This window comes from Delphinus delphis, chromosome X, assembly GCF_949987515.2.
Source record: "Delphinus delphis chromosome X, mDelDel1.2, whole genome shotgun sequence".
In the NCBI taxonomy this organism is placed as follows: domain Eukaryota; kingdom Metazoa; phylum Chordata; class Mammalia; order Artiodactyla; family Delphinidae; genus Delphinus; species Delphinus delphis.
The window spans coordinates 2,634,069-2,650,975 of NC_082704.1; the positions used below are offsets into that span (position 1 = coordinate 2,634,069).

The following is a 16,907-nucleotide window of genomic DNA, read 5'->3' on the forward strand; positions in this document are numbered from 1 at the left end:
AGTTCAAAGAGGCAGCACAAAGGAATTTGGGGGGTGACATAACTGTTCTGTTTGGTACTGTGGTGATGGATGTATGACTCTTTGCCTTTGTCAAGAACTGCACACCCCAAAGAGTGGATTTTACTGTGCGTAAAGTAAATTGCTCTTATACATTTTTGAAATCACAATAATGGGTTCATGGACTTTGTCCCCGTTTTGTTTTGAAAGGATTTTTTAAACAAAGCTTTGAGATTGACAGCAACAATGGAAGAACTGTTAACTAGAATATTTCAAAAATAGAAGCATTACTTCTATATGTGGACATTCCACAATACAAGTATGATAAGGTCAGCTAATTGGAGGACATGATTTGCATTATGTATCCACCACTGCTTTAAGTTTCGTATTTTTTATACAATTATATTTATGAAATGTCTTTAATATTGAAACTCCTGTAGTAAGTATCATTGTTTTTGAGAGACTATCACTTCGCCCTTTACTAAGAATTCTTTTTATAGTACAGTTTTTAAAAAACAAGAGGTTTCCTTGGACTGCAACTACTATACCATAGCAGAAGAGGCTGCACAAGTATGAGAAGATAAGATGCTACTCCTCCTAGGACTGAGATCTAGCACCAATCTATAGATTAAAATTAAACGGGAGATTTACAATGTTTTGTTAGTTTCAGGTGTAAAGCAAAGTGATTCAGTTATTTACATATATATATATATATATAAGTTATATGTATATAATATATATATACATATGTATATGTATATATACAGATTCTTTTCCATTATAGGTTATTGCAAGATACTGAGTATAGTTCTCTATGCTATACAGTAGGTCCTTGTTATCTATCTATTTTATATATAGTGGTGTCTTATCAGTTAATCCCATACTCCTAATTTCTCTCTCCCCCCAGTCCCCTTTGGTAATCATAAGTTTGTTTTCTATGTCTGTGAGTCTATTTCTGTTTTGTAAATAAGTTAATTTGTATCATTTTTTTAGATTCCACATATTATATTTCAATAAAAACTTTAAAAAATTAAGTGGGAGAGAATAATACCATTCCGAAGCACTTGAACCATTGATAAGATATTCATTTTCACTGCTCTCAAATCATCATCTCAAAAAATTTACAGAAGATGAAGAAAGTTAGAAATCACTCTTGCAATTTCACACCATTATAAATAGAACATTATCTTCATTTGAAAAACTGTAACTACTCTGTAGGCCACTATTTTTCTTCTGAGAGTCCCCATCCAAATGTCCAAATGTACCCACCTGGTGGTTCAGGTATGGTTTCCAAGGTGGATGTGCTGGAGTCATAATATGTAAAAGACTTTCTTTTAATGACACGAGCAGATTCTTGTGATCCATACTGGTCAACCATTACAACATTAACTCGACCCTAGGAATTTCCAAAAGGGATGGAGAAGATGACATTTCAATTTGGTGACAAAGATATACAAAACAACAAGAAACTGGCAGAACACAAACTTTGCTGCGTTTCACTTCATTTCTAAGATTGTTTCAATAAATTGAATACCTAACACAAAACCATCATGAAACACGTACTTGAAAAACATTGCTGGAAGATAACAACAAAAAAAGATTATGGGTGCCACATGCTATCCAACGTCAAAACTCAGAAGAGAAATACAGTATAGATGTGTTAAAAGCACAAGCATAAGAAAACTGTGTGCCAACCAAAGGCCGTGGCTATATATATATATATATATATGCACTGCAGAGGTGCTGGTAGCATGCCGGTGCAGAGAAGTGGGAAGGCTGTAGGAGAACTACCCCCACTGATGGGGCCATTTTTCTAGAGGTCCTGCATGTACAGGCTAGGCTTAGAGAAAGGAGAGGATGACTGGGGGGCTGTTTAACCACTTCATGTTTTTTACACAAATTAAAGTTGAAAGTATTAGTAGCAAAAGTACCTTTAATATATAGTAGCAGAGAGATGGAAGTGGCCCTGGGGAGCTTCTAGTGCAACTTCCCCATTTGATAGTGTCAAAGAGGAGAAGGTCATACAGCAAGTTAGGAGCAGAGTGAGTGATATAATCCAGTGACTTCAAATTCAGCACCACTCTCCCTAACCCTAGTACCTCACTTTAAGCCATTTTTTACTTTAAACCATATACATTATATTCCCATTTAGTGATGCACTTCCATTTCCGTAACAACTGGATCCTTTCTGAATAGGCTGGGGCTCACTGCTCATATGAAATTTAAGTAACTGGTTTATCAGTGAAATCTTGTACATCTCTGCCAAAAAATTGTTTGTTTGTGTGTTTGTTTGTTTGGGACTGGATTAAGACATAGACTCATGCTCATTTTTCCTTAAGGAAGCTGTTTGTTGGAGCACTTTCATCCAGATCAAATCCCAGCATTTGAACTTCAGGAAATTGTGCAACTTCACTGTTCAAGTACATTGTGTTTTGTACTCTTCAAGATAAGCAATATGTTTCTGGGGATGTGGCAATCTTTTCATTATTTAGAAAGATATTCTGCTGGGGTGGTATTCATTGAGATAGGATATGACCTCTGTTTCTGTGTCTTCTTGCTTCTGCTCTTTATCATAGCCATATGTCAATTTAATCACTAGCTCCTTGCTTCCTGGATGATTTTCAATAGAAATGTATATACTTGGGTGTTAAGATGTCCATTTTTGTGCATTCATAATTTTTAGCCCATCAATATAAATGCAGTGAGCTTAAATGATCTCAACTGATGGAATCATGTGCGGTAATACAAAATGGCTTGGGAAAAAACAACGCAAAGAAACTATTTTGAAAGCTAAAAGATTCCAGTTTAAAATACAATTTAGGACGAAGGCCTGAAGATAGTCTTTCAAGAGAGGCAGCTAGAAGCTAAAAAGAAAGATGAAATGAACATGCATACATGGGGGCAGGAAGGCAATCGATAAGCTTTTACAAGTTCAAGAGGAGTTTTGGATTCACTTTTACTCCATAACAGTTTCCATGAACAATACACTAAAGGATTTTAAAGAGAAGCATGGCCTTTGAGGCTAGACACAGAGCAGGCTTCCAAGGCAGCCTCCAATACCTGATGCTCTTGTGACCTAGAAGGGAGTGTACATTGTGGGGGTGGCACTCCAGAAGTATGTCCCCCAATTTTCACATTTTCCCCTTGATTAGCTTAATGTCAAAAGTGTTCTGCCTAATTTTTAAGAGATGCTTGCATTTTACTTTTTGGAAAAAAAAAAGTGCCATAGGGCTTCCAGTCAAGATGACAGATTGAATAGCCATGGGGAAAACCCTAGGTAAAATAGAATAGAATTTTACAAATGCACTCCTTTAAAAAAAAAGGACAGAAATAAATTAAAAGTCATAGGAATGATCAAAAGCACGATGAATAAGCTCTAGAGAGTAGAGGTCTACTGGACAACATTGTACCTATAGTCAACAATAATGTATACTTAAAATTTGTTAAGAGGGTATATCTCATGTTATGACTCTTACGGCAATAAAATAAATTTTCTTTAAAAATAGGGTAAAAAAAATTCTCTCTGGAGAATTCCCTGGTGGTCCAGTGGTTAGGACCCGATGCTTTCACTGCCAAGGGCCTGGGATCGATTCCTGGTCGGGGAACTAGGATCCCACAGGCCACACAGTGTGGCAAAATAAATAAATACATAAAATAAAACTAAGCCAAAGCAAGATAAAAATAAATTTTAAAAATTCTCTCTGGATCCCACCACTTCTCCACCTACTGCTCTGTTTATGTGATTCCCTTGAGAGCAAAACTTCTCAAAGGGAAGTCCTCAACATCTCCAATTCCACTATCTTCTCTTAAACCTACTCAATCAGATGTTATCTCCCTGCCCCCATCTATACTCCATCAAAACTTTTCTCCGAGTCAGCAATGGCTTCCAGGTCCTAAATCTAATGGTCACTTCTGAGTCATCAACCTACCTAATCTATCAGCAGTGTTTGGCACTGTCATCATTCCCTCCTCCTGGAAATACTTTCTTCACTTGGCTTACCTCTTACCTCACTGGTCTCTCCCTCTCAAGTCTCAAGGCTGAGTCCTTCTCTTCTCTCTGATCTCTTAACGTTGGGGGTGCTCCAAGCTTAGTCCTTCGTCCTTATCTATATCTTTACTTCCTCCCTTGGTCACTTCATCCAAGTTTTTAGCTTTAAGACCCATCCATGTTGATGATTCCCATATCCTTATCTCCAGGCCAGCTCTGCATTTCCAATTAACTATGTAGTAGGCTTCTCAAACATTTTCAAAACTGAGACCCTGTATTACACCTCCCAACAAACACTCCTAAGCCTGCAAATTCTTCCCACTGTTTTCAAAGTTAATGCAATACCATCCTTCCAGTTGCTCAGGTCAAGCACCTTAAAGTCATCCCTAACTTCTCTCTCTCTCACACACATTTCATCCGATGTCAGCAAATCCAAGGGCTCTATCTTCAAAATATATCTACAAAGAGACCACTTCTCACAATTTCCACTGTTGCTACCCTGGTGCAAGCCATCATCATCATCTCTCACTTGGACTGCTGAGACAACCTCCTAACTAGGCTCCCAGTTTCCACTCTTGCCTCTGCTCCCCACAGCCTATTCTCAACATAGTGACTCTTTTTAATAAACCAAACATATCACATCATTCTGCTCACAACTCTCCAATGGCTCCCGATTTCATTTAGAGTAAAATCCAAAATCCATACAATGGCTTCCTAGGCCCTACTTGACCCAACTGCCATGACATCTCTGACTTCATCCGTACCTACTCTCACTTTTGCTCACTCTGCTCCAGCTATTCCTCTAAATACCAGGCATGCTTCCACCTCAAGGCCTTGCACTGGTTTTCCCTCTTCTTGAATTTCCCCCCAGATATCTTCATGGCTAGCTTTCTCACCTCCTTCAATCTTTGCTCATACTTAACACTGCACTCCCCCATCTGTTGCATTTCCAATCCTTTGCTTCCTACTCTTTCTTCAATAGCTCTTCTCACCTTCTAATATATGATTTGTTTATTTACTATACTTATCTTGTTTATCTAAGTCTATCTCCTCCTGTTGGAATGTAAGCTCCTCTAGAACAGGAATTTTTCAGTTTTGTTAACTGATGTATCTACTCCCCTCACCTAAAACAGTGTATGTTACAAAGTAGGTGTTGAATAAATATTTGGTCAATGAATTAATAAATGAATCTAAAATGGCCTTTAAAACTAGGTATGTTTAAAATGCTCAAAAATATAAAGAAAAGGAAGTCATGAAACAAAGAATAGGACAATATGAGAAAACAAAGAGCTTTGATTTGAAGGCAGATGCTTCACTGTGTAGGAAGAGCATAGATATTGGGACCAGACAGGCCTTGGTTTTAATCTGGGCTCTGCCACTTATTATGTAACTTTGGGCAAGTTTTTCAATAGCAAGAATCCAAGATTCACCATCTGTAAAACTGGAATAATAACGCCTTGTAGAGTTACTGTGGGGGTCAAGCACCTAGTCCAATGCTTGACACGTAAGTCCTCAATAAAACTTAATCCTAAGTACCATGTCACGCCCCCCACTCCGGACACCCCTAGATTGAGTTAGGGCTGACCTTCTTAGACCACTTTCTGGATACAATAAGTATCTGCTGAATGAACACATGATTAAGTGCTTAGCACACAGTAGGCGTAAAATCAATGGCAGATGCTTTCATGATTGCTCCCTAACTCAGGTTTGTCCTGTCCTCCTCATTAACACATAATCAGCTTGGGCAGAGTGCTTCTGAGTCTGATATATACTATGGCTCTCCTGCCCCACCCAGCCCCTGGTACATGCTCAAAGCCAGCTCCTTCTAAAGAACAGTCTACCAGCTCCAGGCACAATGGATTTGAGTGAAAAAGCAACCTGATAATGTACAAGCTCCAATTTTGCCACAATGCCTGCGTAGTGCAACACCGTCCAGGAACAACAGATCTCTAGGGATGGATGACAGAATGTCAGAAGCTGGCAACACAAGTCACCTAAACTCATCATTTAAAATAAAGTATTTGGGACAGAGTCAATTAGGAAGAATTTGCTTTGGATTGGCATTGATGCTACTACTTAAAGCCACTGCTGTTCAAATGGTGAGGTGGTGGTTTTGTGGAAAGAACTTTGTTCTCAATACATCGCCTTGTTCTCAACTCCTTGCCAGTTAACAGCTGTTCTCAACAGAACATGCCTTTTTTGAATACAGCATTGTCCATAGTAACAGCTGACAGATCAAAATATGATGATCCCTGGCAGGGGCCAGTGTATGCTTTGTGTGGTTTTCCTCATGTTTCTTTTGCTTAGGTTTAGTTGAGATCCTTGAATCTCTGGATTTATAGCTTTTATCAAACATGGACAATTCTCTGGCCATTATTATTTCAAATATTTCTGTACTTCCCTCTACACTTCGGAGACTCCATTTACACATATATTTGGCCACTTGAAGAGTTTCTAACAGCTAATTGATGCTCTTTTCTTTTTTCTTGTTCTTTTAAAACTTTTTTCTCTTTGTGTTTAATTTTGGAGAATTTCTATTGCTTTGTCTTTAAATCCTCCAATCTACTAAATCTGCAATGTTTAATCTGCCATCAGTCCCATCTGGTGTTGTTTTCATTGCTCAAATTTCAACTTGAGATTTTTCCCCATCTTCCACGTCCCTACTTAAAATTCTGAACATACGTAACACATATGTTAATATTCCTGTCCACTAATTCTAAAACCTGTGTTTGATCTGCGTGAGTTCCTATCGATTGGGCTTTCTCTTCAAGAAGAGTTACATATTACTATTGCTTTTTTTGAATGCCTGGTAATCTTTGACTGAATGCCAAATATTGTTAATTTTACCTTCTGGGGGTATTGGATAATTTTGCATCCTATAAACATTCTTCATCTTTGTTCTGGAATGTAGTTAAATTACTTGATTTGATCCCTTTGGTCTTGCCTTAATGATGTGATAGTCAGAACCAGAGCAATAGTTAGCCTAGGGCTAATTTTTCCCTATAACTAAGGCAAGACCTTTCGTTTCCCATCTCTTAAGAGTCCCTGTCCTTTATTGCCTGATGTCCATTATCTTGAAAACTGTTATTTCATATATTTTTGTCTTTTATTTTTGGCTGTTTTGGGCAGGAAAGTCAATCTAGTCCTGTCACTCCATCTTGATTGGAAACAGAAGTCCCTCAATTCCATAGTATATTGTACAGTTACTCAAATGATTAAATTTGGGACTGTACATAGGTAGAATTTAGTGATAAGTGAAAGCCAAAGGGAATAGAGTATTAGGCAAGCTATCATTATAACTAAGTAAAAAACAGATGTGATGGTAGACTGATACTGAATGGAAATTAGCAAAATTAAATAGCAACTATGCCATTGTGATAAGATTATGATTTTTTTTTAAAAAACTTACCTTTCAATGTTCAAATTACTTAGGTTTTATAAATTTTATAAAGTGAGAATTTTTTTAATCCAACTTTCCTCAGAACATTAAGTTGAAGGAATGGATTCTTCACACATAGCACACTACAGATCCTGGGTAAATATTTGTTGACTGACTGATGAAGTCCGGCTGTCAGCTGTGTAGATGTCAGATTGATGGCCAGAGCTATATGGATGCCTTGGCCTTTTTTCCTAGCATAGCTGAAAATTAGTTTGTGTGTAAACAGAGCACTGCTCTATTTAAATTAACCTTCTTCTACCTCATTTCCTCACTGTTTCCTACTGTCTTGAACAGAATGCTAGGTTAAGCAGAGGTACGTCTCCAGAAGGGAGAAAGTTTTATCTACACAGAAGTAGCTTGTTGAATGAGCAAGAGTTGGAAAATACAATAGAAAAATCAGCACTTCATATTGAAAATATGTGTTCACAGCATCTCCATGTTACAGAAGAACTTAAATACCTGCATAGTCCACGGAACATGAAAATCCTTTCAAGCAAAATCACATGGAAGCCTGAAAACCAAAGTGAGAGTCTACACACCCAACCTGTTGATACTGTTCTTGAAATCCCTTTACCAGACATTTAAAGAGTGCTATAAAAATAATAGAGTGCTTTAACATACAGTATTCATTTGTGCATCTAATATTTATTATGAGCACCTACTATGTGTGGCCAGCCCTGTTCAAGGTATTTGGTGATGTGCTGATGAACAAGAGTACCCTTGCTCTCACAGAAGTTTCATTCTATTGCATGAATACAGACAACATATTAACAAATGAGGTTCCTTTGAGCATTATCATATATCTTTATGAGGTAGCCTGGCAGAGATTATTACCACTCCCATTTTACAGATAATGAAACTGAGGCTCCCCATGGTAAAATAACATTCCCCCAGTCACATAATTGGTAAATGGCTGGAATCAGGAATTGAACCCTTATCTTCTGATGTCTGGGTCGTCTTTTCTCTCTGTAGTACTGTCACCACCGCAGCGAACCAGCCTAGCAGATATGTTACATGCACCCATGGAGTGACAGGTAAGGTGAGACTATCCATTGGGAAGGTTTCCTAGGATGCTTTTTCTGTTCTTCTATATCTGTTTTTCTTGCAGTTTGATCTTATCTCCCAGACTAGAATTTAGATCATTGAGGGCAGAACCAGGTGTCATATTTCTATTAATGTGTATCCCTATAGAATTCTCTAGATGAACGTCTGGTGAATGGATAATTGGATGATACATTGAATGGCTTAAGAAAAAGATGGAGGCAGGACTTCCCTGGTGGTGCAGTGGTTAAGAATACGCCTGCCAATGCAGGGGACACGGGTTTGAGCCCTGGTCCAGGAAGATCCCACATGTCGCGGAGCAACTAGGCCCATGCGCCACAATTACTGAGCCTGCGCTCTAGAGCCCGCGAGCCACAACTACTGAGCCCACGTGCCACAACTACTGAAGCTCACGTGCCTAGAGCCCGTGCTCCACAACAGGAGAAGCCACCGCAATGAGAAGCCCGAGCACAACCACAAAGAGTAGCCTTGGCTCGCCACAACTAGAGAAAGCCCGTGCACAGCAACGAAGACCCAACACAGCCAAAAATAAATAAATAGATAAGTTTATAAAAAAGAAAAGGAAAGGATGGAGGACAATCCAGATTAATTAGGAATTGGGTTCTGCCCATAATGGGCAGATGACTCTGCCATCTCATGATTCTACTCATATAGCCTACAGTAGCAGGCAGGTCACTAACCTCTCATTTCGAAATGCACTCACAAGTCAAAAAGACCTTGAACAATGTCTGACATAGAGCACAGCTTAATTCTTTTTAAAGCTACTACAGGGATCATTCTAAGCATGGCCATTACTGGCTCCCAATAAGAAATGGCTACAAAAAGGCAACTGTGTAACACTGCTCAAGTGCTATGCCCATATGGGATATTTCTTGAAATTAAAACCTATGTAGGACAAGGGAAGCTGAATTTGCCACCCCAAATTATGCCTCCTTGGCATAAGGATTATTTTGAGCTGGTTATGTTTAAGAAACAGCAGACAGAGGAGAAGCTCTGAAAACCAACAGAAGTTACTCTACTGTAAGAGATACTTCCATTTGTAAGTGTGTCTTCCTCTTTGCACCGGGAAGAAAGGGATGAGTTGAAATTTCTAGGAGCTCTTATCAATGCAGAAAGCCAGGACTCAAATCTGCATAACAAGCTTCCCCACAACTGACTCCCCGCCCCCAACATCTTCTTTTATCTTTAGCTGAAAATGGCCTTTAAGCTGGTAGCTTGAGCCATTTTGGAGAGTTATGCAGTATTCCGGGGTCTCTCCCACGTATACAAGGAGATGTACATGTTATTAAACATCTGTTTGTTTTTCTCCTGTTAATCCTGTCTTTTTATTACAGGGGCATCTCAGCCAAGAACCTAGAAGTGTAGAGGGAAATTTGTTTTCTTCCCCCACCTTGGCAACACACATTAACAAAAGAATCAACATTATGGGAATAAGGGTCCAAGCGTTTACTCTATGTACTCAGTGCACGTACTTCTGAGGCAGGAGCATCAGGTTCAGCATGCAGAAGTTCCATTCCAGAGCTGCTTCTTTGGCCTTGAACACTTCTATAAATAAGTGAAAAGACAGATGGTAAACACATCTCACTTGCCATTTAAATCTAAATTCTCTATAATACAATAAAAATGAGGGTCTGTTAAAGAGAAAAACCATAGGCCCCAAATGGCATCGCTTGCGCTAAAGTCCATGATACCAAACCCAGATTTAATACCTACCTAACTTTAGTTTCAACCTTTACCACAAATGTAATCTTAATTACAGTCTGGAATTTCCTGGTCAGCACCAATTAAGTAATCTGTCACATGGGTCCTCTCTATCCCCCAAGGGAAGAAGAGGCAACCTGCAGGATTAAACCCTTGACATTACTCTTCTCCCCCAAAAGATGTCCTGGCCTAAAAATAATCCTTTCTTTTCTTTTGCTAATAACTCCCTGGCCCCACCCCTCTTCCTATAAAAACCTTCCATTCTGTACAACCCCTTGGAGCACTCTTCCCGTTGCTAGATGGGACGCTGCCCAATTCATGAATCGCCTAATAAAGCCAATTCGATTTTCAAATTTACTCAGTTAAATTTTGGTTTTTAACAGTTCAAATAAGAAAAAAAAATCTATTTTGCTTAATACATAACATCATCAATCTTTGACGTGTCACTTTTCCTACAGAGAAAGTTGTTCTGCACCGTATCTATAATAAAGTAAATCATCTGGACCCTCATTAGAATGAAGTTTTTTTTTTTGAAGTTTTGAACTTTATTTCTTTATTTTTTATACAGCAGGTTCTTCTTAGTTATCTATTTTATACATATTAGTGTATATATGTCAATCCCAATCTCCCAATTCATCCCACCACCAACCCCCCAGCCACCTTCCCCCCTTGGTGTCCATACGTTTGTTCTCTACATCTGTGTCTCTATTTCTGCCTTGCAAACCAGTTCATCTGTACCGTTTTTCTACATTCCACATATATGTGTTAATATACAATATTTTTCTCTTTCTGACTTACTTCACTCTGTATGACAGACTCTAGCTCCATCCACCTCACTGCAAATAACTCAATTTCGTTCCTTTTCATGGCTGAGTAATATTCCATTGTATACATGTACCACATCTTCTTTATCCATTCATCCTATGATGGACACTTAGGTTGCTTCCATGTCCTGGCTATTGTAAATAGAGCTGCAATGAACATTTTGGTACATGACTCTTTTTGAATTATGGTTTTGTCAGGGTATATGCCCAGTAGTGGGATTGCTGGGTCGTATGGTAGTTATCTTTGACTTTTCCCTCTTTCTCAACTCTCTTCTGATTTGTATGAAAGTTTGTTATTACTTTCTGTCTGCCTTTTCTACCTGGTGTATTTCTTGAAGGTGGTGTGCTTCCTTTGAACCTCTTGTATCCCCAGCACCTACCACAGTGAAGAGCATTTACTAGGTGTTTTCATGAATATCTGCTGAGTGCATAAAGGAATAAACAAACTGACCAGTTAGTTCATTAAAATATTTGCACATTCCTCATCCCAGGCCTGCGCAGCTTGACACAATTATTTTCAAGGACCAGCTGAGGCTTCCATCTGTTCCTTAAGAGCAATTAAATGACTCCATATTGACTTCTAAATACTAAATATCTTTATGCCTGAGATAAACAGCATGTGAATGAATGTCTAATATGGTATCCACTAACTACATGTGGCTAAATTAAAATCAAAATTAAATAAAATTTAAAATTTAGTTTTTCAGTCACAGCAGACATATTTTAAGTGCTCCATAGCTACATGTGGCCAGTGGCTACTGTATTAAACAGAACAGATTAAAGAGCATTTCTGTCATCAAAAAATGTTCTATTGAACAGTGTTATATCAAAGGATGCAGTGGGTGTTACTGGACAAGACGCTAACTTTGACAAGAAAACATTATGAAGCAATTAGGTTTTGCTTTAAATCCACTGGCTTGAATACTGAAAATATAAAATAAAGAAAAGCAAAGTTTTCCAAATTCTTCCATGAATTTACATTTCATACTCCTCTATATGTCAATATAGACGGCAAATATTTGACTTAAAATCAGAATGTACAAATAACCAATAAACACATACATTGTTAATGAAAAGTATTGAGGAGTCTTTCATACCTAACCAGTCTATGCATGTATAAAATAGAGGGTTTGCAGTCACATCCATTGCTGGTCTTTGGTTAGGAATGGATACAAACAGAACTTTCCTTTTACAAATTGCATCAGTTAATTTTCAAAAAGAAAGAAAACGATCAAAGAACACTTTCCTAGCTATATTTACATGAAAAGAACAGTTTCTAATTTTACGAAGAAAAGTACCTCTGTCTCATTATGTAAAATCTCAAAATGTTACTCTTAAATTGGGCCCTTAATGTTTTTTACTCTTTTTGAATCTTTCCCCAAGGTTTGATATTCATTGGTTAAGTAGTCAACGCTGCTGAATTACTTTAATGGAAGGTTGTTCTTGGCTCAGAAAAGCATCTACTTCTACTTGCTATATAAATGAAACTGTAAATATGAAAAAGACGCCCCAATGAATACTGTCCTTTCATACGTCAATGAGGCACAAACTAAGGTGTGTTTTGAACAGTTGTGGCACAGAGTCAGGAAACTGATGACAGTAAAAATATAATCCTAAATGTCTCTGCTTGTTTAATTTACAGCCGAGATGATCTAATCTGAAGCGATGGAAGAAAGGAAAACCAGATTTCCATTTCTTGGTTACAGGCTGTGACCAAAGTTTAAGGAGCTAATTTTTAAGATAATTCTAACCAAAGCTGCTCCATAGGCTCACAGAGGAAACCCACTACCACCCCATGTCTGAAATGTGACATCTTGAGTCATGTTGTAGGTATCCTTTTTTCCTTCAGGCCCAACTGCATCTCAGCCATCTCTGGCAACTGCATTAGTACTAGCATCTCCGGAGCCTACCTGTCCCCAAGAGTCACTATGCACTTAAGTGGTTCCTTAGGGATCATGCCTGAAATGGCCTCCTGTTTTCCCCAGCCCCCACCATTGTGCCTAGTATGTCAGAGTTGCCATGGAAGATGGAGAGAATTTGGGGGTCACACACACTTGGGCTCAAACTTCAGCTCTGACACTTCCTAGCTGTGAGACCTAGAGCAAGCCTCAACTTCCCTGAGCCCCAGTTTCCCAGTGCTTAAAGTGAGACTCATAATACACACCTTGTAGGTGTCTTGTAAAGATAAAATAGTGTTTGGAAAAAAGTGCTTGGTAATCTGTACCGTCCAACATGAGCCTCTCAAACGCCCTCATTAGCCATTCTCCCTTTGATCGCTCCATTCCTCTAAGTTTCTTCTCCACTTAAATATATGATTTAAGACGTATAAGACTGTAATTTGCTTCAAAATGTTTCTTTTACGATTTTAATTCTCTTCTCGAGAAAATGTGTTCCTCAGAGATGAATTCTGCATGCGCTATCATTTATTCCTTCAGAGCCAAGAAGCAGACTCTCCAGTGCTCATGTAAGCAGACTGGGATCAAGAGTTGATATTGCTATCCACCACCTAGACCAGTACTCTCCTTTGGGCAGGGATGGAGGGATGAAGAGGGGTGTTTTATGGCTACAGGGCTCTGCATACAATTCATTCTTGTCAATAACCCCTGAATGAATGTACAAACTGATCCCCCCTATTGAAAAATAACTACTCTGCTTTTTAAATATTTCTTCTCTTTCAATATAGCTTCTTTCAGTAAAGAAACCATTGGAAAATGTCATCTTAATAGACTTAGATGATCTGAAGACTGAACTAGTTTATTTCAGGAACCTTATCCAAAGGCAGATAGGCAAAGGAGATGATTTTGATCAGTTCAGAAAATCAGTAACTTGAAGTGAGTGCTCATCCATCACCTTCAGTTATCGTAAGGTAACTGTTAACTAACCCTGCTCCTTACCCACCACCAATCTCACCTCTGACTGGCAGGGGAGATACCATCATTTACTGAGTTCCTATCATGTGGTAGGTATCTTACACATATTATCTTTTTGGATCCTAAAGTAAGTCAGTGGTATGTGTTTTGTTTTAATTCCCACTTTACAGATGAGGAAAATAAAGCTCCATAAGGTGAATAATGTATAAGGTCTGTAAAAAATTAATAAACAGAAAGGTCATTTAGGTAGAGTTGGGAGACAAGAAGGGGGCGCACTCACACCCTGTGACAACAACAGAGCACAACAGGAAGAAGAAAGACTCCTTTTATTTCCTGGCAAGGACTCAACCAAAGAAAAGCCATGGACTCTTTGTTTACTGTAGCCCCCCCCAACTCCCTTTTCCCCTCTATAAAAGGGTTCTCCTTCCCTTGCCGTGCAGGGGTTTCTAAGTGGCTAGCCATAGTTGCAGACTCCAAATTGCAATTCTCTGCTGATCCCAAACAAATGCATCTTTGCTGGAGAAACATCTGGCTCTCTAGTTGTCTCAGGTCAACACTTTGCTTGCCCTTGCAGGGACCAGAGAATACTCACAACGGCTCCAGGACTGGTGAGCAAGCCGGTGTGGTACCTACACTGAGCCCATTGTCGTTCACTGTTTTTCTCACCAACCCTGGAGTTTGAAGGTATGTCTTTCTCCTGGATCTGGGTTCACACCCTCTTTGCGTCTGAAGCTCTCCAGGCTTTATTCGGTATCTATATTAAGGTTTCATTTTTCTGGTAAAGGCCTTGTTCTGTATACGGGTATTCATTTGGCACTTAGGTCTGATCTTGAGATCAGATCGCTTCAACCAGAGCTGGCTGAAAATGCTTTTGGCCCAATTCCATCAGGAAGGGGCTGCTTCAAATAAAACTGTGCCAGTTCAGCCTTCAGCCTACTCCTTTGAAGGGCTGTCTTCTGGAGACTGGCTTTTAGAAGAACCTTCAGCGTGGCTCCTGCAAAACCAAGCTATTTCCTTAAGATTGGCTGGGATTCGCTTGCAAGCTGTATGCATTGAGCCATTTGTGCTGTAAGCTGTTTAAGCTGTTTGAAAACTGTTCTTTACAGGAAAAACCTCTAGGAGATGGGTCCCAGTTATCTAAGTATTTTGTGGGCACCCCCCGCCGACAGGGACTCTGGCCCGTTTTATGTTGAAAAACATTTGGTCCTTCCTCATGCACATTTCTAACTAAATGCACTGACCTGACCAAAGGCAATTTAGAATATCCATGGCCATGATGGGGAACTTTTGAAATCCCCACACTTAATTTCCTTAAAACTGAATTGGACTATAGTAGCTCAAAACTTTTCCAGGACTGAGTGGAATGCTGACTTCGATTGGTATTTTGAGGCTTCCCATTATTAGGAGTCTAAAATTGCCTCTCTGCAAAATAAGATTTTAAGATTAACTGAGGCAAACAAAGGATTATGGACAGATCAAATGGCTCCCTAAACCTCAGACTCTTCTTCCTTGGCTTCTTTGTCTTAGGTTCTGCCTTGGCACCATCTTGTCTCTCTCCCTCACTTCCTCATAGCCTCACTTCCAGCACCATCTTCCTCCTTCCCTTCTACGCCACCTATGCCTCCTCTACACCTTCAAATCTCCCATACGAATTCTCCCACCAAACTTTCCCTTTTCTCTGAAACTCTCTCCACTCTCTTCTCCTCTGAACTTGTCAGGACCTGTCCCTTTGAAGTTAAGCCTTCTGAGGATACAAAGGCTTAAACCATTTATTTCTCATATTCCTTGGACTAAAGCGGAACTGCAAGCCATAGTCAAAGGCTTTCCCAAAGTAACCAAAGATCCTCACAGATTTTCTGAAGAATTTAATATAGTCATTCAAACTTATCAACGTGGTTTCTCTGCTTACATGAGCTAGTTCATATGTTTGTCTGTGAAGGCCAGGCCCAGCACTAGATGAAAACCACTAATGGGGAAAATCCTGAAAGGTCTCTAGAATTACAATGGGGAGACCAACCCACTGACTTATTATATGATCAGGCTCAGGCAATCACTAGGCAACTTTGTGAGCAATTCCCAGGGCTTTGCTAAAGCCTGTTTATTGGAACAAAATTCAGGCTTGAACACAAAAATACAACAAACCTGTTCATGAATATTATAACTGACTTCAGATTATTAAAAACAAATTCTGGTCTTCCTTCAGATGTCGATTCCACCTGGGTAGCTTTTAATTCTCTGTTTATCAATGGACTGAACTGAGACATTTTCCTTCTAGTAAGAAGGACCAGGATGGAATGCAAAACTATGTCCACTCCAGATTTAATTAATCTGGCAAACCAGCTCTCTCACACTCTAGATAAGTCACCTAAAAGGAAGGCCACCAAAATTCTTAATCTTCAACTCAAGTAAATAAAGGCCGCTAAATGAAACCAAAACCCTCCCAGTTTCTGCTATTACTGCAAAGGGCCAGGACATTGGAAAACAGATTGTTACAAATTTAAGCATTTTAGGCACCTTTAGCCCTCTAACCAGCCTTTTCAATGCTCTCCTAACCCCCAGTGATGGGCTCTGAGGAACTACAGGGGCTCTTCCTAATCCCATTAAGAGGGAGGCCTTTGGGACTGCCCTGGTGGCACAGTGGTTGAGAGTTCGCCTGCCGATGCAGGGGACACGGGTTTGTGCCCCAGTCCGGGAGGATCCCACGTGCCGCGGAGCGGCTGGGCCCGTGAGCCATGGCCGCTGAGCCTGCGCATCCGGAGCCTGTGCTCTGCAACGGGAGAGGCCACAACAGTGAGAGGCCCACGTACTGCACAAAAAAAAAAAAAAAAAGGGAGGCCTTTCAATCATCTTTGAGAACTATTTCTCCAGATGTGGAGTGAGTCTCTTCCAGTCCTAATTGACACTGGAGCCACACTGTCAGTGCTCAACTCCACTGCTGTAAAACAGCCCCTGCTTCAGAGTACTAAAACAATTCAAATAGGGGCATCTCTAATGAACCTCAAGAGGTTCCTGGCTCTGAATTTATC

General features: G+C 39.6%; 1 protein-coding gene across 1 annotated transcript in view; it reads right to left on the reverse strand.

Moving 5' to 3' along the window:
* The window catches only part of PASD1 (PAS domain containing repressor 1), a 51,820-nt gene that overhangs the window by 13,407 nt on the left and 21,506 nt on the right, over positions 1-16,907 (reverse strand). Inside the window, exons 4-5 of the mRNA XM_060002207.1 lie at positions 9,959-10,031; positions 1,267-1,393 (exon numbers count right to left, since the gene is read on the reverse strand). Of these exons, the coding sequence (XP_059858190.1) occupies positions 1,267-1,393; positions 9,959-10,031 (200 nt within the window). The remainder of the gene's footprint in view (positions 1-1,266; positions 1,394-9,958; positions 10,032-16,907) is intronic.